The sequence below is a fragment of the Rhopilema esculentum genome, chromosome 4 (assembly GCF_057945365.1).
Source record: "Rhopilema esculentum isolate cy_ngs chromosome 4, ASM5794536v1, whole genome shotgun sequence".
NCBI classification, from domain to species: domain Eukaryota; kingdom Metazoa; phylum Cnidaria; class Scyphozoa; order Rhizostomeae; family Rhizostomatidae; genus Rhopilema; species Rhopilema esculentum.
Window position 1 is genome coordinate 13,529,672 of NC_142818.1, and position 24,695 is coordinate 13,554,366.

At 35.5% G+C, this 24,695-nt stretch overlaps 2 protein-coding genes across 2 annotated transcripts; one reads left to right on the forward strand and one right to left on the reverse strand.

Moving 5' to 3' along the window:
• Positions 1–711: 711 nt before the first annotated feature.
• LOC148960453 (uncharacterized) lies at positions 712–3,920 on the reverse strand. The gene has a single exon (XM_089115997.1). The coding sequence runs from the start codon at positions 3,752–3,754 to the stop codon at positions 2,042–2,044; it is 1,713 nt and encodes a 570-aa protein (XP_088972123.1). The 5' UTR covers positions 3,755–3,920; the 3' UTR covers positions 712–2,041.
• An 8,472-nt stretch (positions 3,921–12,392) lies between these two features.
• Positions 12,393–18,335, forward strand: LOC135690657 (uncharacterized). The gene is made up of 4 exons (XM_065208269.2): positions 12,393–12,527; positions 15,760–15,802; positions 16,799–17,214; positions 17,919–18,335. The coding sequence occupies exons 1-4, from the start codon at positions 12,502–12,504 to the stop codon at positions 18,277–18,279; spliced, it is 846 nt and encodes a 281-aa protein (XP_065064341.2). The 5' UTR covers positions 12,393–12,501; the 3' UTR covers positions 18,280–18,335.
• The last annotated feature ends 6,360 nt before the right edge of the window (positions 18,336–24,695 follow it).

Below are 24,695 nucleotides of genomic sequence, written 5' to 3' on the forward strand. Positions count from 1 at the left end.
TCAGCATTTACTTTTCTGTGACACTTTTCTAAACAAATTTATTCAGTTGTCAGTAAAATAATTCCATTTACAGAAGTATTTTTAGATAAGAAAGAATGAAAGATTTTAAATTCTCAAATCAAGGATGACGACGGTTCACCTTTGAAATTTATCAAAATGTTTTGCGTGCCGCTGTTGATAAATTCTACATAACTTCTCTAAGGTGAACATGGCCAACTTTCATTGGTTTGAAAATTGGTCTTATATCTTTATTCCAATTGAGAAAGACTAATGGCGTTAACGACCATATGAACCAACTAGTGTTTTCCTTTCTAGGTAGTCACTGCGTCCCTTAAACTGCCGACATGAGATGGACTGAACTGCCTACATAAAATGGAGCGATTTTTGTCTAATGAAATTGTATGCATCAAAAAGAGTTTCTATGCTTCAGTTATAAATAATGTGATGCCTTAAGATTGGTACCCGTTGAATGAGTATTCTCATTCATGTACCTTGCAAAAGAAAAACACATGATGTTCATTAAACATCCATGAAATGTAAATTGTATTTTTGAAGCCAAGGAAAATCGGCTAACGAAGATTGTTTACCTAAAATCTTGGCCCTTAACGCCCAATACCGCCACTCATGCACTGCAAATTTTCAATCATTGAAAGCTAAAATTATCGTACATTGTCATGCAAAGGTTTGTTCTAAAGTTTTTGTTCTGAAATTTCAAAATTATTAAGCGGAAATTTTCCCACTACGAATTTTGTAGAAATGGCGAATGATTATTGTTGACTTGATAATTTGATACTGACAAACGAAACAGCTGAAATGCCTAATCAATTCCTAATCAATTCCAAATCAATTCCCGATCAATTTCCAATCATTTCCCAATCCATTCTCAATCAATTCCTAATCAATTTCCAATCAACTCCCAATCAATTTCAAATGCCAGCTGGACAAACAACCAACTGGATAATCTGAGAAACCTGAACCCTTTAACACTGGGGCTAAATTCTCTCGGTTGAATGTTTATCAAAATATTGTTTTCTCATCTTGATAAAAGTTCACCGTCAGATTCAAAAGACTTTTAATAAGATCCCTTCAGCTCATTTTAATCAAATCCGTGCTAGAAATCTTCAAATACAAAATAAGTTTTCTAATTTCTAAAAATCAACTTTTCAATTAATATAAAATCATAATTATATTATTTTTAGATTTGCTTAATCTGTGAATCATCAAACGCTTGTATTAAATGTATTAAATCAAAGAGCCACTGTCAAGCATACAAAACATTCAAAGTGGAAAAAACTGGCAATGTTCGACTGAGGGGGAGGGGGGACAACATGCATCAAACTTTTCACCGAAAATGGACCTCTAGTGCAGAAGAGTAGGAGACGCGATTCGTTTCAACTGCGCACAAAGTTTGACTCACTTTCTCTATCAAGATGGCTGATTTTCTGACGAATTACAGATTGATTGCTGTGATGGACAGTTACAGAATTATTTATTGTGAAACTATATGAAAATGCCAAAGGGTTTCACTAGAGGGAGGTAAATCCAAAAGCTGGACTTGCGTGTATACACCTGAAATGAATTTAAGTGTTCGGCGAGGTGTACTGGTCAAATCAATGGAAAATTACATCAATTGCAAGACATGCAAAGTTTTCAAAGCTATCAAATAATACAGTAAACCTTGGCCAACCTTATTTTCATCACAGATCAAGGGGGATTTATCTAACATCAATGCTGGGAGCTATTTCACAAAATGTTTGGTACATTTGACTGGAGTGGTTTGTGCCATCTGTCAAGTCAACTAGCCATTGCTCAAGCAATCGGTGTACACGTATTGATTGGCCAATTTTGATTGGCTGTCCCTGCTACTTTAGTGTCTGTTTATTGCCTTTATTTATGTTTTTGATAAATTTCTTGCAAGACGATTACTTACAATAAACGTACACAAGTCAGCTGCATCTTGCCAAGTAATTCAAAGGGCTCCAAACTATCTTCCACCATGTTTCAAAAAATGCTTTTAAGTTTTGCCTCTATTTATAACCAGCTATTGCTGTCTCTGGTACTTGAACCTTGACCACAGCTCATAAAGCATGGCAGCTGCATGAAAGCGGTAAAAAATAATCAACGGATACGTGAAGGCGACAATTTTCGGCCAGCTGCTTCCAAATAATGCACTTCCTCCTGGGTAAGCTGTCTCTGCTTGATCTTTGATATCAATGAAAGAATCAAGTGTCCAGAAGCTTAAATTTGTAACAAGCAAGAACAATGATAATTGCCGAACATACCCAGACGATCGTATCCGTGCATCGTCTGCATTATCAGGAACAAAGCAGCGCGATCCAATAATAGTAATAGTTTGAAATAGACGTGACAAGAACAGAAGGCAAATCTGAACAAGAAGAACAATCTGTATAGTGGTATCAATCGGTTCATTTGATACATCTGGCTCAGCAGTTAATTTGCTTGCGCTATATCCAGAAAAAAGATCAAACACGAAAGTGCCGAGAAAGCCACCCAAAAGAAGGTAGTCATCTGGTTTGGCTGTATGGTTGTGACTGGACTGGTTTTGTAAATAGTGAGACAAGCAAGAGACAGCGATCAACTGGGCAAGGGCAAGGATTGCTTGGAATATATAAAAAAAAAGACGAGATCGATGATTCTGTTTCGTGGCTGTAGCACTGACAGTTATAGCAGAGGTCAGAAAAGCTAGGCTAACAGCAATGCCAATCAAGAAGCCTGGTTGGGAACGACCAACCTGTGGTGCATTGGGCCCTGCATATCTATTCTCTGGTGCTGGTGGATCATCAACAGGTAACGATAAATCCTTCATTTGAAGCGAGATAGAATGTAGGATTCCTGTTACAATTAATGAAAATTCAAGAATAAATGGCAACATTATTTCCTCAATCTCCAGTGATCTTTCAACAATTTGATCTATGCTGGTAAACGCGGATGTCTCTAGGGTTATTAAGTTTGTTTCTTTTAATGTATATCTCATCCACACACACACGTTTACTAATACAGTGTGATATAAAACAAATTTTACCCAACCAGAAATGTTGAAAGTTGCTGCACGAAACGTTTGTATAAACGTTATTTGAGCTAGCGTGAAAATCAAGCGGAAAATGTCGTAAGCCAAGTCGACATAACAAAATCCCTCAAAAGTAGTAAGTGATGCAGGAGTTGTGTGGTTTGTATAGTTCTTTGCTGATGGAATTAAGGGGGTCATGTAGTTCACACCCGCGGCGCAGCTATGAAGAGCATCACTACCATGGAAATATATAAAAAGTCGCAGCAAAATGGTGAATGAAGTACCTGAGCCAAAAAGGTACACCCCTGTCATAAGATAACTGTTTGAGTGATGGCTCTCCAATGGTCGGAAAGATACAAACTGCTGGTAGGACCTCCCACAGCAAAGCAGAATCAATCCAAAAGTGGCAACAAATGATGCAATGATTAAAACCACATCTGGTAAAAGGTAATTGGCCAGCCCCAAGTCAGTCACGTACAATGAAAGAAAGAATATGCAGCTGCCCATTAAGATGTAGGTCACCCAGGGAATATGCGAACCAGACATTGCTCGGCGAAGAGGTAGAAACACGGTCGCTCTAGGCAGCAAAGAGCATTCTCGAAAATAACGGCGTATTCGGTTCCAACGTGTTTCCGGATATTCAGGGACTGTCCTGAATGAATCTTCCGATTCAGCGTCACTATCCACTTGCGCGAGGCGTACATTATGGTCATCTTCGGCATCCATCAGGTTATCCTGGATGTCCAAGCCAAGTAAATGTTTAAATAAAGTTAGTAAGGCCCAGTTTATTGATCCATAAAACTATAAACTGCAACCTGTCACACATCTCCATCCCACTACATCGACTAATCGCATATATATTGTGCTACTATTCAGCGTAATTTGATATTCAGCGCAGTTTTATGGAAGGTAGTTAGATATTTACTCTTCCCTGACACACAAGCGCCGAACAAAGATTGCGGTTTTTCGTGGAAACAAATCTTCGAACTTCCTTCTATTTCAATGAAAAAAGTTCGGGGGTACCATAGCGGAGGCGGAAGTTGGTGCCCCCTCCGACAAGCTTGATGTTCTCTAGCTCTAAGACCATAAAAGATTTTAACTGAAATCTCTTGAATTTTCCTAAATAGTATTTGAGCTTGTAAAAAGCATTATTGCACACGGCACTACCTTTGTCCGAACAAATGGAAAAGGCAACATCGGATTTGCCTTTAAATGGTAAAATATTTCCTTAATTTTGCTGACAAATGCAGGGACGAATACCCTGGGGGAGGGGAGTGTGAGAGGGTGTGAAACATGACACAAATGTAGTGGATTTCGCAGGGCATTCGAACATTTCGCAGGGCACCAAGAAGAATTTTATTGCAGCGTAGGGATGCCACCTCTCGCACAGATATTTGGAATGAGCTTCCCTTCTTGACATTGCATTCATCTAAACAGAAAAGGTATGTAAGGAAGAGCTCAGTTATTAACAAAACGGGAAAAGTTTTTAACTGTCATGGAGGGCCTTGATGATTGATGCCAGTGGTGGCGCCAGAGGGGGGCAGGGGGCTACAGCCCCCCCGTCGGAGCTACTTAGCCCACCAGTCGGAAGATATACGAATGAAATCTATAATTTTGTCGGAGCAAGATTTTGCTACCGTTTGTAAAGTTTTTTAAAAAAAAGAGTAGTAACGGTTACTATTACGGAAATCCCACTGAGTTCAAAGAGGTCAATTCCAAGTAATACGCACATATATCGGGAAACTCAACCCTCTCTTTGGGCATACCAAAGGACAATCGGACTATCAATATAAGAAAAATTCTTAAAGATCACTGGGACATAATTTCAAAAGATAAAAACTAAAAAATATGTATGGAAACAGCCCCCTATACTAGCAGTAAAAAGACATAAATACTTTGGAGATCTAATAACCCAAACTTTGGTGACAACCCCTCCCCCCCCAAGAGTTCTGAATCTTTTCTTAACTCGGCAGATTCGGCATTTTTTATGTTTACTTGGCAAACTCGGCGGTGGCATTAATTAAAAGTCAATGATTGTCGGTGGTATATTTGATTGTTTTTTTTTTGTATTTCGATTTGATCCTCGTCTTTCATTGGCACGTTAATATTTTAACTGTTAAATGGCAAACCAAAGCCAGTGAGAACCAAACTCCACATTACAATGTTTCAGGGTTGGGTGCGCGAATGACGAGAATAGCGTTCCGCCTGTGGGCATTATTTCTAAGAGTGAGGTTGTTTTGCAAGGTAGTAGAAATTGCTCCAATGAGACGTTTTCCAGTGAACTGGAAGCATCAAAATTAGAAAATTTCTTCACCTTCTGCGGCAACCATGGTGCCGCCTCAGGTAGTATCTTTTGTGTACTTGTTTATTGCGACACGAGCATCTGCTAGCATCACCAAAGACTTAACCTACCTAAGTAGGATTGGTCCCTTTTCTGTCTAATGATTAAATTACGTCTTTTTTCTTACCCAGAAAAGTTTAGAGTGATTATTGAAAAATCACGGAAAAAGATCTACAAAAAATTTCCTTAATATGCCTTTTTCTTTTAGGGACATTTTGTTAAAAAAGCGAGTCCTCCACAAAAAATAATATCCCCGCTCTAAAGAGCTGCTCTTTCTTGTTTGTTGAATTCATGTTCTGTAATAATCTCAATGTTTGTGCTTCTGGGATTCCATGTTTTCACTCCGATTGCCTAGCCCCTTCTGTCGGAAGGTCAAGCCCCTCCTGTCGGAAGGTCAAGCTGTCGGAAGGTCAAGCTCCTCCGTCGCAATAGCGCCACCACTGATTGATGCATATGTTTATAAATGCAAGGCTGAACACTTGTCAAAGATTACGTTGTGTTGGCTGTCTATAAAATGAGTCCACACACATCAGTTCAAGTTGTAAATTCTGTTTCATGGAGGCACGGCGCCATTTGGGGGGGGGCTAGGGGGCTGAAGTCTCCCACTTTTTTCCAGATGAAATTTTTTACCATTTTGAAAGTGAGAGTTTTTACCTATTACTTTTTAAACAGTGTATGAAATAAAAAGAGAGCAAACTGTTTATATAACGATTGATTTTGTTTGGCCTATTTACTAACTTATTTTCCAATATTTCTATTATTTGTCTAACTAACAAGGATTAACGAACTCATCCATATATTTTGATCCCTTCATAAAGGATTCAAAATTGGGAGCATATCATGATAAAGATATTACATCAACTTTTTGGGAGCCGTCTAGCAAGCGTGTCTTCTAAATAATTCACAGTTTGGTAGACGTAACTCCATCATCATCATCATCATCATTACATTTTCATTTAACAACCCTTTTGGGTCATACAAATGTCTGCCCAGTCAACTACAACATTAAAATTTACTGAGGTGACTTCGACATAGGTTGTAAAAGGTATCCGAATTTGCCTGCATCACAATACTGTCTGGCAGGCTATTCCACACAGAAACGATTGAATAAAAAAATGAAAACCTAACAGCATCAACCCTTCCGAATATATCCATATTATAGTTTAATCACGAAATTATTCGATTAAGAGCACTTACGAATGAAATATTCCATTTTTAACAGAAATCTTACAGCGCATCTTTGTTATTGCTAGAGCACGGATTTTGTACCAAATGTATCAAAGTACTTACAATTAACTCTAAGTTTATTTAAAAGAAGCTCGTTAGCATGAACAATTCCTGTCGATATTCATTAAAATTTAAAACTGTCCACTCTCATTATAAATCAATTTTGGTCCATAAACAAACATCTAAGAAAAATTTCTACCTTGAATTTGGCAATAGATATACTTAAGCTTTTTTTCTAATGATTGGTGTAAAATGATCACTGAGAGTAGCCTAGAGAGTACCCTGAGAAGAATTATTCCAAATGAAAAGCAAATCTTTTAGATATAAGCGGAGTAGCTCTTTTAGTAGTGCTCATTCCTATATGCGAAATTCATGGGAAGCGAAATACATGAATATATATTTTGCTTTATGAGCACGAATTCGCATGAACCATATTTAGAAAGATGATGAATCCTCTCAGAATAAGGTGATATGAGAAAAATTTAAAATCAGATATTAAAGACAAATTTCTTTAGATATCTGAATATCTGTAATGTTGCTATTACTAAAGTTCCCGTATTCTGATAAAAAAAATTAAACGTCACTTTAGCTCACTATTGGAACAAAAATTGGTCATGGGCGCTCCCTTGGGATGAAATAAGCATTCCTTGTTTGTAAAAGGGCATTCTCTGGAGGTAAAGGGGCGTGACCTAAATTTTTTCGCACCCCCTCCCCCAAAAAAGACTTGCAACGTCATTGATTTCTAGTTTCTATTACTGAATTTTGGTAATTTTGATTACAGCAAACTGTGAAAGTATAGTATAAACCTTTAACGGGAGATCCTTCTAGGCAGATGAAGAAATGCTCTGCTACTATCGAACATTTTTCTGTGCATCTTTTCCAATTTGTGACCCATTTTTTATTAATTGGTTAAAAAATAACATTGCCATATACTTTAAAGTTATCAAAAGTTGTAGATGATCTTTGCGATAAGTAAAGGAATGCAGTTGCTATTCGCCTTATGGTAAAAAGCGAAATAATGCTTTTTCAAAGGTAAACAAAATGTTGACCGTCTTTTAAAACTATTTTTAAAAAAAGAGTACAGAAAAAGAACAAACTGAAATTTGCCAATTTATTTAGGTATATTTCTATTATTTGTCTATTATTTGCATCAATTCAGTAAACAACATTCTGTATAATTGCAATGTCTGCATTTTGGATGTGTAAACATGGCCTACTGAAAATGCTCAAGACAAATGCACATTTCCGTTTAGGAAGTAAAATTTTCTAAATCAATTGAACAGCTTCTTGTTATTTACATCGATGTGCACTTTGAACCAAATTCACTCTTTCTTTCTTTCCGCAACGTTTGTCATTAACGTTTTAGCATGGCTCTTTCTCTCCCAAATTTTTCCTAAAAATCAATAATTAATTATTTTTCTTAAGATTACTGATTTGTCTGTTCTGAGCGGTATAGTAATTTGTTAAATTTTTTGTCGGGAAGATGCGTTTTAGCCATTCTAGAAGGCTGAATTTTGAAAATTTTCTTCCATTTCAGACCCAACCATGATGGGTCATCCTATGTCACAAACTTGATTATCAGCCCCCTCCCTCCCAGGTTCAATTTCCTGGCGCCGTCCATGGTTACTCAATTATTGTAGCAAAATATTCCGCTGACTGGCAAATTCTGCTTTTAAATGGAATTCATTATTTTGTGAGGCCCCTAGGATCTAGAACCTAAAACCCTGGAGCAATTTGCCATCACAATTATCTTGGTGTCCATGAGTATGCTATGCTCAAGCTATCAAATTTCTTTTTCATAATCTTTTACATAAATGTTTGTGGAAAACGCGAATAATTTATCATCTATAAATATTAGTTTTATCATTGCAACTGCATAATTGTTCTGTTTATCAATGCTCAATCCTGTTTTGACACTGCACATATTGGTGATCCCTGTAATGAAGGTTCAAAAGTTCATTAAATTAAAAAAGAAAAGGCTTCTTTAATTCATAAGTTTGCTTAGTCATTTGACATCTTTCAACATATTTTGTCATCCATGTTCTAATTTAATTAACCCTGGTTTACACTAAAAAAAGCTACTTGGACTCAACTTGGGTTGAGTTCACAGGTACTGAATTTCATGCCGCTTGCAATAAAACTTTTCATCGAAAGGTTGGAATGCAAAGACGGCATATTACCATGCATACATTAGGTTACCATCAAGGATTAATTTTAAGGTGCAGTGATGGCCAATTTGTGCAGTGATATATCGAAAATATGCATTGATAAATCGAAAAGTGTGCAGTGATGAATTACTTCACTTTGCAGTTTGAAATACTCCAAATACTACTGATTTGGATGTTTTTAGAATAAAGACAAATAAATACAAACTATCATCAAGAATCAAATGAGATAATAGAATCAACCTACGTGTGAAACCCAACTAAAACCAGCTTTAATAATAAAAATAATATACAGTTAATCACAAACGCACTTCATAATGCAAAAAAGTGTTTTTTAAGAAAATAGAAAGAATACTTGAAAAGAAATAGATAAAAAGAATAATGCAATAAATCCTGTTATTGCTAAGATTCCAAGGAATAAGCCGAGGTCTGTGGGGTCTTTTAAAGTAATTATGTAAACTTTAAGACTGGAATTTATCAATTGCAAGAAAATAACTGCTAGAAATATTTGCTTCTCATCTTTTGTATGAAACACAATACACCACAATAATTGGAGTGAATACCATTTCTATCTTTGTTTTATATTTGGATAAGAATTTTTTTGGTTTGGGTATCCATAAAGCTAGCCAGGCATAGTTTTGAAAGATTAGTAGCAGTTATAGATTTGTATTATATAGACAAACCTCATATTACATAAAAAAATATGGAATATACAGTAAGGCTGTGTTATGAACAGTTCTAAGAACATTGAAATATGTAACATGATAATAGATAAAGTCTTTAAAAACAGCATTTTATGAAAAGAAACAGCTAGAAACAGTTGATTTGCCTTTTAAGGATCAATCAATAACTTACAAACACAGTAATTGCATTCCACTCCATTTCCCCTATTCACAAAGAAATACTATATTGACTCCATAGGGTGGAAAAAAAGAAAAAATTTCGTTATCAGGTTTGCTACTCTGTTTTCTTTTGGCCAGGTTTGATATGTCCTGGTAAGATTTATACGTGATCAGTGGTAGCTGTAGTCAGTGGCGGACTGACAACTATTTGAACCACTGGGAAAGCAGTCAAAAGGGCGCCAATTGGTGCTAAAGTCACATAACTTTGGGGGTTGTAAAACAGGCTCAGAAAAACTTTGCTTTAGCTGAAAATCAGTTTGTTGCAAACATTGTCAAAGGAAATGAAACGGGGGACCGGAGAATCGTTGGCCCCCAGAAATCTTTGAAATCACCCTATTTAGAATGTCGTAACATGCCCCATTTTGAGAATCAAATTTTTTATTCACAATTGGCATTGGCATGAAGAAGATTCTCCTTTGGTCAAACTGACTGTATTTGAAACATCTACACGGCTGATAAAATTTATAGGTACCAAATTGCCCTCAATTTTAGGTATCAAATGATGAATTTTCAGCTAGCGAGACACTATCATCCAAAATTTTACAAAGAAAGCAACTTCTCTGGCCTAGAAAACGAGATTCTTTTCGATTAAACTCGATCTCGAAATTTTTAGAAATTTGATGAAATACATGACTTCATTCTCAAAAATTTTCAAAAGTTTTGCAGCATGTCTTTGAAAAAAGTAAAGGGGTGCCTTAGCACCTGCTAGCCTAATGATTATGTTGCTCCTGCCTCTACGCTAAAGTTAGAGATAATTTACAAAAGATATGATGCCAGTACATCAGCGTGCGGAATTATGATCAGGTATTGAATATGTGCTTAAAACTTTAAACTTGTTCGAAAAATATCTGATAACATATCTTGGAAAAGTGGATTTTTTGAGATCCTGCTGCCATCCTTTTTGTGCAAATTGATGATTTTGCAGATTTATAGGCTCATTCTGCATGAGAAACATCGCGTAGAAATGGTAACAGGATAAAGAATTTCTTGAAAAAGGCACAGTCTCTATTCCGTAACAAACGTTTGAAGGAAGATTGGAATACTTTAATAGATAGTTGTATATTTGAAACCAGTTTTTTTCAAAACAGCTGGTTTAACTTTCCATTATGTTTTACAGAAGGTTCGTACATGAGGGCATCAATTCTCAATAAATTTCGTATAAAGTTTTTTAAAAAGTGGTCAAGATTTGGGTTCAAAAATCAGTCATAATTTCTTTTGGGTATAAAATTCCTGGTTGTAACGTACAAAAAGCATGATGCCTATGAGTTTTTAGTTGGATTGCAAAATAAGATGGCTTGCCACCAACAGAACGTTCAGAAAGTATTATCCTCTATCGTACCTAGAGCAGTTTTCACTATTAAGGGATAGTTTATAGTCCAACCCATCATTGGTTTCGTAATGTGAACGTTCCCATACCCAATTGCCAACAGATCGATGATTTTATTCCTATTATAACCATTTTGATTGGGAAGAGTACAGGGTAGTGCTCAATTTATTGTTCCAAAGTGCGAGCCCTCAGTTGTTGGATATCAGGCACTAGGAATAATTTGCATAAGTCACAAGTCAAAAACTAATTTGGTTAGTCATAAGTCATGGGTTTCACAAAATTATTAGTCACCTCAACCGATTAATTCAAGTATTACGCATTTGCTTGAAAAAATCAAAAGCTAACGAGGGTTGCAAGTGAGAATATGCTTTCTGGCTGTTGCCACAGTTACTGCTGTAAGTAAAACAAAATGTGAACAATTTTTTGGCGCTACTAAATTTAAAAATAGCTTTGAATGAAGCAAACATTTTTAACAAGCTAAAGGTCTTTTCGTCTAAACCTCTTCAGAGTATAAAACGTCAGAATAAGGGTCAGAAAGAACAAGACCAATTTTTGGATCGAATTTTCCATCTTGTTCTTTTGAACCCTTTTTCTGACGTTATATGCTCTTAAAAGTTTCAGACGAAAATAATTTGAGTATCTTTAAAATTTTTGCTTTTTTCAAAGCCATTTTCAAAACAAAATTTGTTTTTTGCAAGGTTTTCAAAAAATCTTGCAGAATTTGCTAATCAAAATTTCGTCTTTAATGAATTTTACAATAACAATGATCGGGAAACTAAACAATTAATCTTAATATTGCTCAACTTAATGGTAAAACAATACTTTTTATGAAAACGTACTTTGGACAGGAGGTCAATTAATGATTGTAATTAATTTTAGTTTTGTTCGAAGGTTAGTTGCCTTTTGAATGTTTTCAAGTTTTTGAAAAAAGTAACTTGGGGCAAAGGGCGCACCGGGAAATTTCCCGGTGTCCCAGTGGGCCAGGCCACTTCTGGCTATAGTTAGGCCAAATTACACTGAAAATGTCTCTGAAAACAATGTAAAACGTTTTTGGTCCGTCCAAAAGAGGTCCAGTCCAAACTTAGCCACACCCTTAGCCGCACCTTATTTGGCCCTAAAAATCTGCGTTTTACTCTGTTTTGTGCAGTGATGAAAATTCCTTAAATGAATGCCTGGTTGCCATAGTTTTTATGAAGTGATGTAGAGGATAGGGGTTGATCCAGAACTAATCCTGACTGCCGCACGAGGAAGGGGGCCAGAGCCCCCGGAAAATTTTTGTTTTGCCACGTCTCCTAGTTCGTCAGAAACGCCCACTTTGGGAAAGCATACACGGGAACCGCAACTGTCCGTTATTACATATGTGGACATGCCCATGTCCGACCATAGAAGAGAGACAGAAGAAGAAGAGAAGCGAATTCCAGCCTCCCATAAATCCCGTTCTATTTCCATGGTAACAGGTGAACAAAAAGATGGCGGCTGGTTAAACTTCGAACGAAGCACAATTCTATGCAATGCCTCTTCAAAGCAAAGCTAAAAAGTAAGTTTTTCTCGCACCTTTTCACTTCAGATGACTGGAGAGGGGCTGCTAAAACATTGGGCTCTTAAGCTTGGTTCCCACTATGAGTTAACGTGAGATAATTCTGAGTTGAATTGGAAATTAACTCATGGTCCAAATTCAAGTTAACTTGAGATAGTATGAAATAGCGTGAGATAACGCGAGCTATCTCAAAATTAACCTATGCACCGATTCGGTTTCCACTTGAGATAGAATTAGGTATGGAAATTTCAGAAATCACATTTTATTTGAGTCTTGCAGCTATGGCGGGCGGGCGTCTTACAAGAACAACTTATTTTACTTCTGCTTTTGAGAATACTTAGAAGGGAAATATTTTTTTGCTAGAAGTGCCGTTCGCGATCTGCGCCAAGGTTTTCGGTACGGAAAGTCTACCAAAAAAGATATGTGTTTGGTGAATATGACCACTTGCAACAGGATCTTAGAAATGAGAAAATGTTTCTCGTATTTCACAATCAATTTTTTTTGAGTAAAAAAAACTGTTTTAAACATCTAAAGTAATACTGAATGCAAGTGCGTTGCGTAAGAACCTCAGTGCAAATTATAGCACATTCCCCTCCCACGCATCGGCTTCTTTTGATAAGATGTTATCTCAAGTTAACTCATGAGCTTGAAATCAAAAAATTTTGTTTCCAAGCTCATGAGATAACGTGAGTTAACACGAGTTAATTTTCATGAGATAATTTGTAATGACCGTTTCCACTATGAGATAATTTTTAAACCATGTCTGATCACAAAATTATCACAAATTAACTCACGTTAACTCATAGTGGAAACCAAGCTTTGGGGATCGGATTACCTGTGATGCTTCAAAGGCGCCTATCAATCAATACGGTCCCAGCGCATGCACACAGCAACCAGACTGAAAAGTTTGGTCAATAATTTTCATCCTTCATTCCACCCGCCTATTATCAAGATTTTGCCGTAGATTCCGTGCACAATATTTGTTTATCTGGTCATGTTTCCGTGAATGTTCCACCATTTAAACTTGTGACTTCTCATAACAAGAAAAAACAAAGAATACAAGGTTTCTTCGAAAGCCTTTATTTCAAATTGTGCACGACGTTCGTTATCCGCAAATTTCAAAATTATTGTTCGGGCGTTTCCCGCGCAGAAAAATACTTTACAGTCTGACACAGCAACATTTCCCAGCCAGCCTCGACCTTATTACTTGAATGGTTTCTAATAATAGGGTCATTGAAAAAAAATAAAAGAACAGTTAAATGATCACTCAACTTTTCTCTAAAGACTAGAGTAGAGCTCTAAATGATAGTTTAAAAAAATTTCGATAAATTTCCTTCTTAATACTTCAAATTCATCCACCAAGGAGGCTTATAGGGTATAAGGAAAAACCGAAGGCATATGAATACTTCACATTCACAGAGTAAACACAAAGGATCTAGCATTCATCTAAGAGAACAGTCACCAATGAATTTGACACAAATGATTGCTCACAGTCTGGTCAGTACTTGCACAAAGTTTATCACACCACATTTGCTTTTGAAAACCCAGCCAAAACTGTAAATTGACTGAAATATCGCTTTGCTAGTGTTTGTAACAAAACTCTCAAAGTTAACATTAATTACAGAAGTTGTGGTCAAATTGTGTAAATGTTTATCAATGAATACATTTCCAGTTGTTCATAAACTATACCAAAGTGGCAACACAAAAAGCAACACCAAGCTTACTCAACATTGTCTCAATTGAAGAAGGACAATTGATTATCAACTTCCAACAATGTAAAATGCAATATACACCTGGTTTTTGAACTTTATTCACCAATTAACTGAAATACACATTTGTGTATGGTTTCTATCAATTTGATTTTTTTGTCTGACAGTTTTCCAAAAACTGATGTCTCCCATACATGATCAGTTTACTTAATTTTTTGACTAACAACTGACATTGATTTGATTTGATCTACCCTTTGTCACAATGGGGCTTGATTGTGAAACAAGGGTAGTTCTTCTGGTTGCATATAAAAGATGAAAATTCTGAAAAATGATAAAAAGATTTTCAAACTATTCACCTTCAAATCTACTCTAACACTGACATTACATCTCATGACCATTTTTATTACTTCCATGCATACCACAGTGATTGTAACTTTTCCAAATTGTTTGTAAATATACAATAAAAAATATGCATCTTTTGCTAGGGTATTAGAAAAACACCAACTTAAAACAAAAAAGTATGCACCAATGAATAGAGATCCCATCAGTAAAAAGCTGACAAAGTTAGACATCATCGGTTTTCGTCAGGTTTTTATCAAATACACGGACAGTTTTTGAGTCAAAAGTGAAAAGCTGATAAAAATTGATCTGTTATTTCAGGCTTTTGATAATGACTGTTTTTGAAAAAGAGCTTTTGGTATAGCATGTAACGATGATCATCACCAAGTAATATTCTTATTCGGATAATGACAGTAGATGAAAATAAAACTAAAGTGAAGACATGAAATTATCGATAATGTGATATTATTAATCAACATAAACAAACAAATACACATTTTCAGGCAGTGTATTTATCCCTTCTTGGATATCTTTTCTTAGGATATTCAATTATTGTTTATCTTTACCAGGAGTGATAGCTCACTCAACAGAAATTATATTGAGTGGTGGTTGATTAGTTTGTGCTAAATCTTCATAGCAAGTCTGTTTGGTTGGAGGGTTACCAATTTTAATCTGAACAGGTTTTAGAGGAAGTTGCTGAGGAGACTTAACTTTTGAGCAGACAACCAAGACATTCACATTGTAATATCTGTTAGTATCATCAGTAAATAAGTAGCAGGCTAGTGTTGAAGAAGGCAAAGATAAATCTTTAATTAACATTTAAAAAGGATGGGACAAAAGACAGAAGACAGATCTATGAGTATGAGGAACCCAAAAAGTAACACAGAGATTACTATAATTAGGTCCATTTACTGGGATATATTGCTTTCTATACTAGAGATAGGGTTTAAGCGATTTAACAGCTGTCCCTTTAGTTTAATAATGCTCTCCAGCTTCACAGAATTTAATGATTTATTGTGTCAAAATACTGTAAACAGTTAATAAGTATTCCACAATGAATTTTCTATTGTTTGGTGGATCTGTAAACTAGTAGATATAGCCTGGCATTTATACTATCTGCATTTATCCATACATAATTGTCCTTTAGCAAAAAAATTCAAGCCTCTGTGTCTTTTTTTGTACAGAAAGAAGAATGTTGTAAAAAAATCCAAATCAGAGATTGCTCAGGTAAGTGTCACTGTATTCCAATTCTATCCAAGATTTGTTGTCGACAAAGCTTAAAAATGATAACAGGGATGAAAAAGCTCTTAAATTGAATGATCTGAAACTGCATTTAGGTGTTCAAATGCAAGTAAACATTGCATTGTAATCCATTTCTTGCTATTCTGCAAACTCTGACACCAACATAAGTTGTTTCAAAATGATGCTAAGTAAAGGGGCATGTCTGTGTTGCTTCAATGGCAGGTGTAAAATGCTGGTCATGCAGGTTAATAAAAAGTTTTTATTTTCTTGGCAATGCCAGGTATTCTGCGTAGAAAGATCTAGGCTTATTATACTCGATGAAATAAAACAAAATGAAACAAAACAAAACAAACTGAAAGGAAAAGTGATATTTAACAAAACAAACAAAATGGAACAAATATCTCAAAAAGTATTTGCAATCAAGCAAAAATCAATGCCCCTGACACGAATTTAATTATTTCATTTCGACCCTGCAAGCAGTTTATGAGCTATTCAATCCGTTTTGTTTGTTTTGTTTTCTTTCCTTTCACTTCCTTTCGTTTCCTTTTGTTTCATCAAATATAATAAGCCAAGATCTATGTGTCAAATTTCAGCAATTAAAGCATTAATATGTGCTTGTTATTACTTCAAGTATATTTGGTAAAGCATGCTAAGTTGAAAGACTTCTGGAGCCTACATTGCTAGAACCTCTTTCAATGCAGGAGAACAGTAAAGTGTAAATTGCTTTAGGGAATCCTTTTGCAATGTGCAAGCACAATCAAATTACATTTCTATTTATATACCTTTTCTCATAAATTCTTTAATTAGCTATAATTCCTGTAAGTTCTTTAATTTTAAAACTTCATTTGTGCTTCACCTTCTCCTCAGTTGCCATAGATTATCTTTACAAAATTTGTATTCTGCTTTTATTGAAATCGTCAAACTCAAGATTAATTCTACCAGGTTGATTTTTATCAAAATGTACATTTTTTGCTCTGAAAGGAAAAACTGGAAACTGAGATAGCAGAATTTGAAAAGAATCGTGAGCTGCATGAGGCCTTTATAAACAGAATTAACAACTGGATAAGAGAATATAACTCTAGAGCGATAGATTTGTTTAGAAAGTTTGACAAGGATGGTGATGGATCCTTGTCCTTCAATGAATTTCAAGCTGGAATGAGAGACCTCAATGCACCATGCTCAAACATAGAGTTGCATGTGCTTTCAAGGCTTCTGGATCAAAATAATGATGGTTTGCTGGACTATCTTGAATTTGCAAAGGGGGTGAGGTATTATAAACCGGAGGAAACACTTCCTGATGATGGTTTGCCAATTTTAAGAATATGTAGAGAAGACCTAGAGCAGTGTCCAAACTGCAGGCTGAAGCTGTGGAAACCAAATGACACAAAGTTCCCAAGGTAAAGTTTCCCACTTTCAGTTCTATCACATGCCACTTCGTTTGTTTGTATTGTTCAGCTTTGTTCTTTTTTGTTATTGGAGTTTACTCTGGATTGAAAGAAGATAATCTTCTACCCAAACATTGTTTTTATTGCAAAACACTATTTTACAAGAAATGCATCAGAATTGTACAAAAGATTTTGCCAATTATCTAAAATAATTTCATAGTTTTGAAAATATGTAATAATGCTGCATCAGAAATACTAGCAAATGATGCGGATCACTGTAACTTTCGAACTATGGCCCATCCAAGTAAAAGCCAACCAGTAAAATCTCTTTTGGACCATTTTAAGCCCAAATATCAACATAATACCCATGAGCATAGACCTCCTAAAAGTGGCTCAAAGGTAAATTTCGCTGGGCTTATATCAAGCAGTTGACAATATTTTTTAGAATCATTTTTCTTTTTCAACATATGTCGTGAGTTGCTATATGAGGATTCGACAACACCCTGTTATCTGTGTCCTTTTCTTTTCCTAAATTTTTCTTTTCCAATCTCTTTGATTCAACCCTTACTTTGTAGCGGTCTCTTTTTTGTCATTATGTTAAGAAATTTACTTGAAATAGACTATTACAAAAGTGTATTTTGCAGAATGGAATGATGTATTTAGCAATGGTAAAATGATTTTTAAGGAAATTACATCTGCGTGCCTCTCTTTTCTAGATTTATTCAAATAGATATGAAATTGCTCACATTTCTACGTATACACAATTACCCTGGCCACTTTCGAGTTCTTGTCCATACACACGTCACAATCCAGGGTTTGATTAACGTTATAATTGAAAGACATGGTGGAACTCTTCGTTATGTTAGAATTTACGATGAAGATGATCAAGGGCAACGGATTGATTTGGATCCACATAAAACACTTGAAGACTGCGGCTATCTAGGAGGGCCAAAGCACAAGCCACAGAAACTAGAGTTGATTTATGATTATACAACGGAATTTCATGAATGTCCATTGCTGATGTCCGATGAATATTTTGCCTATGACAATCCAAAAAGCTCCAAGCTTCTCCTTTGAGATTTTTGTATTTTGTGATAAAAGTCTTATGGTATGTGAACGCTTCAATTTCTGAATTCCTAGTATATATTTATATTGACTGCCTGTTTCTTCTAACTCGATGGGTACGAATTGTGCGATTTAAAGCTAAAGTTCCATGCAGGCTGGGTTTATAACCAATTCACCGTTATATGATGATTAGTGTGACACTGAAAACCTAGCTTTACCGCTAGCTTCGATAGATAGAATATTATAAGAATAAGGCTCCAAAATGACTTTGCTGACTTAGACCCTAATTACTTGAATGATGAGAGCTTAAACATTAATACTAAATTTAACTCATTTCTCTCCAACCTTGACAAATTGATTAATAAACATGCTCAACTAAAGGTTTTACATAAGAATGATATAAAATTGAGAAATAAACCCCGGGTTCCCAGAAAAACCCAAAAAATGATGCGCATTACAGACAGGTTATTCAAAAGACAAAAAAGGTTTGATGATCAAACAGTTAAGAACTTGTATAAGAAATTTAGGAAGCCGGTTACAACTGCTTTAGAGGAGAACAAAGCTTCTTACTTTTATAATTATTTTCAATCAAATTGTAACAACATAAAACAATTATGGTCCGGCATTAAGTCAATCATAGATATAAAGAAATGTAATGCAAATGTTATAGCCAAGATGAAGGACTCTAATGGTAATATAACATTTGACCCAGCTTTAATTGCAGATATCTTCAATAGGTTTTTGTTGATGTCTCTCACAATGTTACTAAATCAATATCAAGATCTCAGAAATGTTTTATGGGTGAAAGAAACAATAAATCATTCTTTATTTCTCCGTCTGTCTCTTTTGAAATATTTGATATAATCATTCTGTTAAAAGAAAGCTAATCTATAGGGCCAAAAAGTATTTCAACTAAAATTTTAAAAATTGTATGTTCATTAATATCCTCTCCATTGTCTCGAATCATAAATGAATCATTTCAGTGTGGCATTTTCCCTGATCAAATAAAACTAGCAAAAATTATTCTTCTGTTCAAGAAAGGTTGTTCTGCTACAACATCTAATTATAGACCGATATCCCTTTTGTCAGTCTTCAGCAAAATTACAGAAAAAGTAATGTATAAACGTCTGTATAACTTCTTAGAACAACACAATGTTCTGTATTCACTTCAATTTGGTTTCCGTGCAAGCCATTCTATAAACCATGCACTCATTAGCATGACAGAAAATATAAAGGAAAATCTAGACAACAAAAAATATGGATGTGGAATTTTTCTTGATCTGCAAAAAGCGTTTGATACGGTAAATCATGAAATTATTTTGGGAAAACTTGAACACTATGGAATACGTGGTCCAGCTTTTAACTGGTTTAGATCCTATCTTACTGATAGAAAACAATATGAACAAGATGTATCTGTTAATGGTTTTAGTTCTAATCTACTTAGCATCACATGTGGGGTACCACAAGGCTCTGTCCTTGGGCCTTTGCTTTTCCTTATTTTCATAAATGACTTGCATAATTCATCTCAAAAACTTGTTTTTTTTATCTCTTTGCTGATGACACATATATATATTTTGAAGCTGACAAATTTGGCGAACTTGAAAAAGTTGTCAATAAAGAATTGGGTTATGTCAAACAATGGGTTGATGCTAACAGGATTTCTTTAAATATTGAGAAAACTAATTTCATAATTTTCAGGTCATACCAACGCCCTTTAACAGACAATATAAACATAAAAATCGGAACACAAATCATAAAACAATCTCAATATGTTAAATTCCTTGGTATTCTACTTGATGAGAATCTTAGCTGGAAATACCATTCAAGTGAACTTGCTAAGAAGTTAGCTAGAACTTGGGGCATATTTTTTAAGATAAGACACTTCGTTCCTGTTGATGTGTTATTATGTCTCTACAACTCTTTGCTGGCTTCTTTTCTCCAGTATGGACTTGTAGTTTGGGGTTTTGCCTATGACATTCACATTCATCCAGTTTTCTTATTGCAAAAAAGAGTGACCAGAGCTATTGCCTTTCAAAGTTTCTGTTCTCCTTGTTCTCCCATTTTCTCTGACTTGAAAAATTTAAAATTATAAGACTTGTTTCAATTAAAATCCTTTGTTTATGAATGTATCAATAAGATATCGCCTGTCTGCTTTCACTCGTACTTTGAATCAATCAAGTCTATTCATCAGCATGATACTCGAAAGGCTTTTAAGAAAGACGTTTTCTTAACTCAAAAAAACACCCTTCAATATGGTTTAAGATCTGTCCGTTTTTCTGGTGCTGCATCGTGGAATAGCATTCCTACTGCTTTCGTCATAAATTGAAGTCATATCTGCTTGCAAAAAACATTAACAGCTAATCCATGAAATTTTTCACCCTGTTTTTCACTTCCCACTTACAGAAATCGGAGTTTCATTTTCGGTACTATTTATTTGATATTTTTGAAGTGCTTAAATATCTATAGTATGATGTATACTATAGGGGGGCCTCTCTTCTCGACTAGCTTTGCTACTGAGAGAGTTCCTCCTTTAAATAATTCCCCATACATACATATCCCACAGATAATTTGTGTTCCATATCTTATTGTTATAGTTATTGTTTGATATTTGATGTTGCTGTATTTTTATTTAGTATTTTGTGGAAATGTATGTTGTAGAATTTAGAATATAATGAACCTGAATTTATTTTTGAAACCCAATAATGTTACCAAAACAGTAGCAATGCCAAGGGGTTTGGTGTGAGAGATAGAGGGAGCGGGTGCTAACAGCAAAGTTAGCAGTACTATATTGCCAAAACAGCAAATGGCTACTTAAAAGGTGCTCGATAGTCTTTAGCATTTTTAAAGAAATCAGTTTTCTTTCCCTTGCTCCATCGTTAACTTGACTAACTTATGTCCAATTCAAAATGTAACAAATGTCGTTATTCCGACGGAGCAGTTTGAGGCAGCATATATTTGAGTGGATAAATGCTACAAACATTTGACTAGATAGCAATTGAATATCTAGAAAAACTGTATGCAAAGAACTTTTTCTGTTCTTATGAATTTTTAAACAAACGAATGGAATTTGATGTATCACGAAATTCACAATATGAGCATCTTTTACTAAAAAAGACGTTAGAGCTTTGCCTTGTCGTTCTTCGCTCGTTTATCAAAGGCTTAGTTCACTGATGTAAAAACTCGAGAAAGTCACATAGTAGTTTTCGCCATCCAATTAAGTTTAGATTAATTGAAATCTGATTCATGCTTGCTTTGAAGTATTAATTCTACGTGATCTACATTTAATGAATAGTGACTGACGTTGCTCGCGGCGTTCACAGATATTCCATGATTTGCCAAACTATTGGAAAAGGAGATTCCAAAGCTAATCCTAGGCCTAGCTTTCAATTTACATTTGAGTGCAAAACCAATAAACTACTGCAAATTAATGTCTTGATTCGTTGACTCTGTCATGATGATACCGGACACATTTTCCCAATACGGTTTGCTTTTTATACAACGCAACCGCCGTGCCATCACAACAGTAACACATTCCGCTACGTCCTGTATTTCGGACGAGTTGTGAAACCATAAAAAACAGAATTAGCGCCTGAGTCCGATGTTGCTGAAGCAACTCATGTGTCGAGACTTTCTAAGCAAAAGTTTTTGCATATAAACTATTTTTGTATGTCCTCATGTTTGTATGTCCTTTGGTATGTTACCATGTTACTTTTACACTTGTTGTTGTCAAAACTTTGAAAACATTCATGAGCCTTCCTCTTCAGGTGCAAATTTCTTTCAAATTCATTTCTCGTTCAGTTGTTGACCGCTGACTTGAGGGATTTCGAGCCGATTGACTATTGTTCTTGTTTTTACATCTAAATTTGCAAGTATTAAAGAAATACAATAACGGGTCAACGGATGTCACTGCAATTATTAGGTAGACACCAAAGGCTGTAAAGAAGCTTTCCTCCAAATTTGCCCTATTCGGACTATGAAAACTGTTTGCAACGTAAACTGAGTGGCAGATGAAAAAACATAAGACTATTTTGCAGCAAAGACTCAAGACACTTCGTTGCTGTTTATTTCGCAATCGGTTTCCTTTTCTCCCATTTGTTTCTTTGTAACTTTGATTGCATTTTGACTGTTTCATGTTGTTTCTCCGCACTCTCATGAAAATGATGCTGTAACAAACCAACAGTAAACCAAATGTTGATATGAAAAATGATCTCAAGATTCGCGGTGCTAGAAAATAATGCCCGCCCTCTTTGAATTGTAAATAAGCGACAACAGCGGAAATAATCGCAGACAGCGTCCACAATAACCCGACCATTTTAACTGTCCGCCACTTGCTCACAAGGCTTCGGTGCTTAAACGGAAAGCAGGTAGCTAAGAACCTTTCCATTGTCATAAGCCATACAATAGTCGAATTCCCAAGGAACCCTAGAAGTATCAGCGAAAATGAAGCTGCATTGAAAAGCTCGTTGTGCTTTGTGTCTATGCCAAGCGCGATTCCCGAGGCCCTACAAATTGAGGATAAGCAGATAATGCAGTCACTGTAGGACAACAACAATATCAGAGTTGTAAACGATTTGCCAAGGTCTTGCTGCTTAAACAGCAAGACTTGTTCTAATGCATTGAGAGACAAACCCGTTGCTGACAACGCAAATATGACAATTTGCGGTGTACCAACAACCATCCTAGCACATATTCCACTCTAATGTACCTTATTTCTCAGTTAATACCAAATGTCCCAAAGTTGGCTCAATAGAGCTATTATTCTTGTCTTCATCTTTAGGATATTTCTGCTGACTGTCTTGATTTTGATGTTTAATTAGGTCGATTGGTGCTTTTCTTTTCCAATCAAACTTATGCACATCTGTCTTTCACATTCCAAATAAGTAAGAAAGTGCATTCATTATTTATGATTTCTTATCAATGACTGATTTCCTTCAAGTACATTGCAAATATTGGCTGATTCAACTACTGTTAGATCATCTCGGCAAATCAATTTTTTTTCATTCTGTTTACATGTTGCATTGCCTACTTAAATTACAGCCGGCACTTTCTTACAACTGTGTCTTTTCATTTTGATTTTCTTTTCTTTATGAAAGAGTGAAAGATCTTACCCAATCCAAGTTTGCATTGCAATCTTGATACTAGATTACAATACAATACAGTAGATTTCAATACATCCTTTCACCGTACCATCTCTTTTAGATGAGGCACCGATTCCATTCTTCGATTTCTTTTGAAATGGACTCCTGTAAATTTAACTATTCCTTCACATTTGGTACCGAAATATCACGCAAAGCAATATTTCGTTAAATGAATTGTAACACCTGCAAGCCAAAGGTTTTAGCAAGTAAATATGAATCAAGGCATGTGGCTTAAAAGCAAAGACTTTATAGCAATCATTCATAAACATGCTACCCGCTCTATTCTTCCTTTCAATCTTTCAGTGGCATGCATCAGATTCTTTATTCATAACATTCTTAGTCGTAGCATAATTCCACCATTCGAAACTTCTTTTTTGTCCGAAACAGAAAAAACCGAAAATCCAAAAATTATACGTTTAGGACCAAAATGTTCGGTTGGATTTATTTGCAATGAAACAGGAAAACCGAAAGTCAATTGGTGACAAGGTTTGCCTTTTTGTTCTCGCTTGGTTTTTGCTTTTGGCATAGAAGTTGTGGAGTTTGTGCTCACTGTAACAATGCTCGAGTAAGCATTAGACTTTTTACGGCCATTTTAAAAGCTGAGCTTGCAAGTGTGCATTGGCCTTGAGCATACGAGCTTCATGCTGGTGTACTTTCATCCTCCCACCTTTCAAGACAAACCGGAAGTTGGGTTGTGGAAGCAGGGCCTATTTTAAGGAATTTTTAATACTGCACATTTATAACTACATTTTTTATAGGAAATTTTGTTGTTGCAATTTTTGGAAATTTCTAGGCATTTCGTTTTGTTTTAAGTTTTGATAAGAGAGTCATTCCGATGGTCATACGAGATTTGCAATACATGACCTCTATATCGAACTGACGGGGAAAATTCACATTTTGTGAACAAAGCGAGAATCGGGGATAGCGGCAATTAGACATTTTCACAAATCCCAAAATTCAATACTGCACATTTTCGAAATCAATACTGCACATTTTTAAATTGATACTGCACAAAGTGTGTAATACTGCCCTGGTGGAAAGCAAAATTCATTTGCAATCTTACCCAGGGGGACTAGTGTGATCGCCAAGGATGGACGGCAGCAGTTACAACTTAAAAATATAAAATACAGAATCACCAGGGTTAATTTAAATTTATAGCCCTGGGACATCTTCTAAACAAATTTCGTCCTTTGGGATTCTTTCGAAAAGGATCAACATCATTTTCCACTTAATTCCTAACGGCGCATGTAGTCTTTGTTTGACGTGCTTTATAAGGAGGGCTTAATAGAG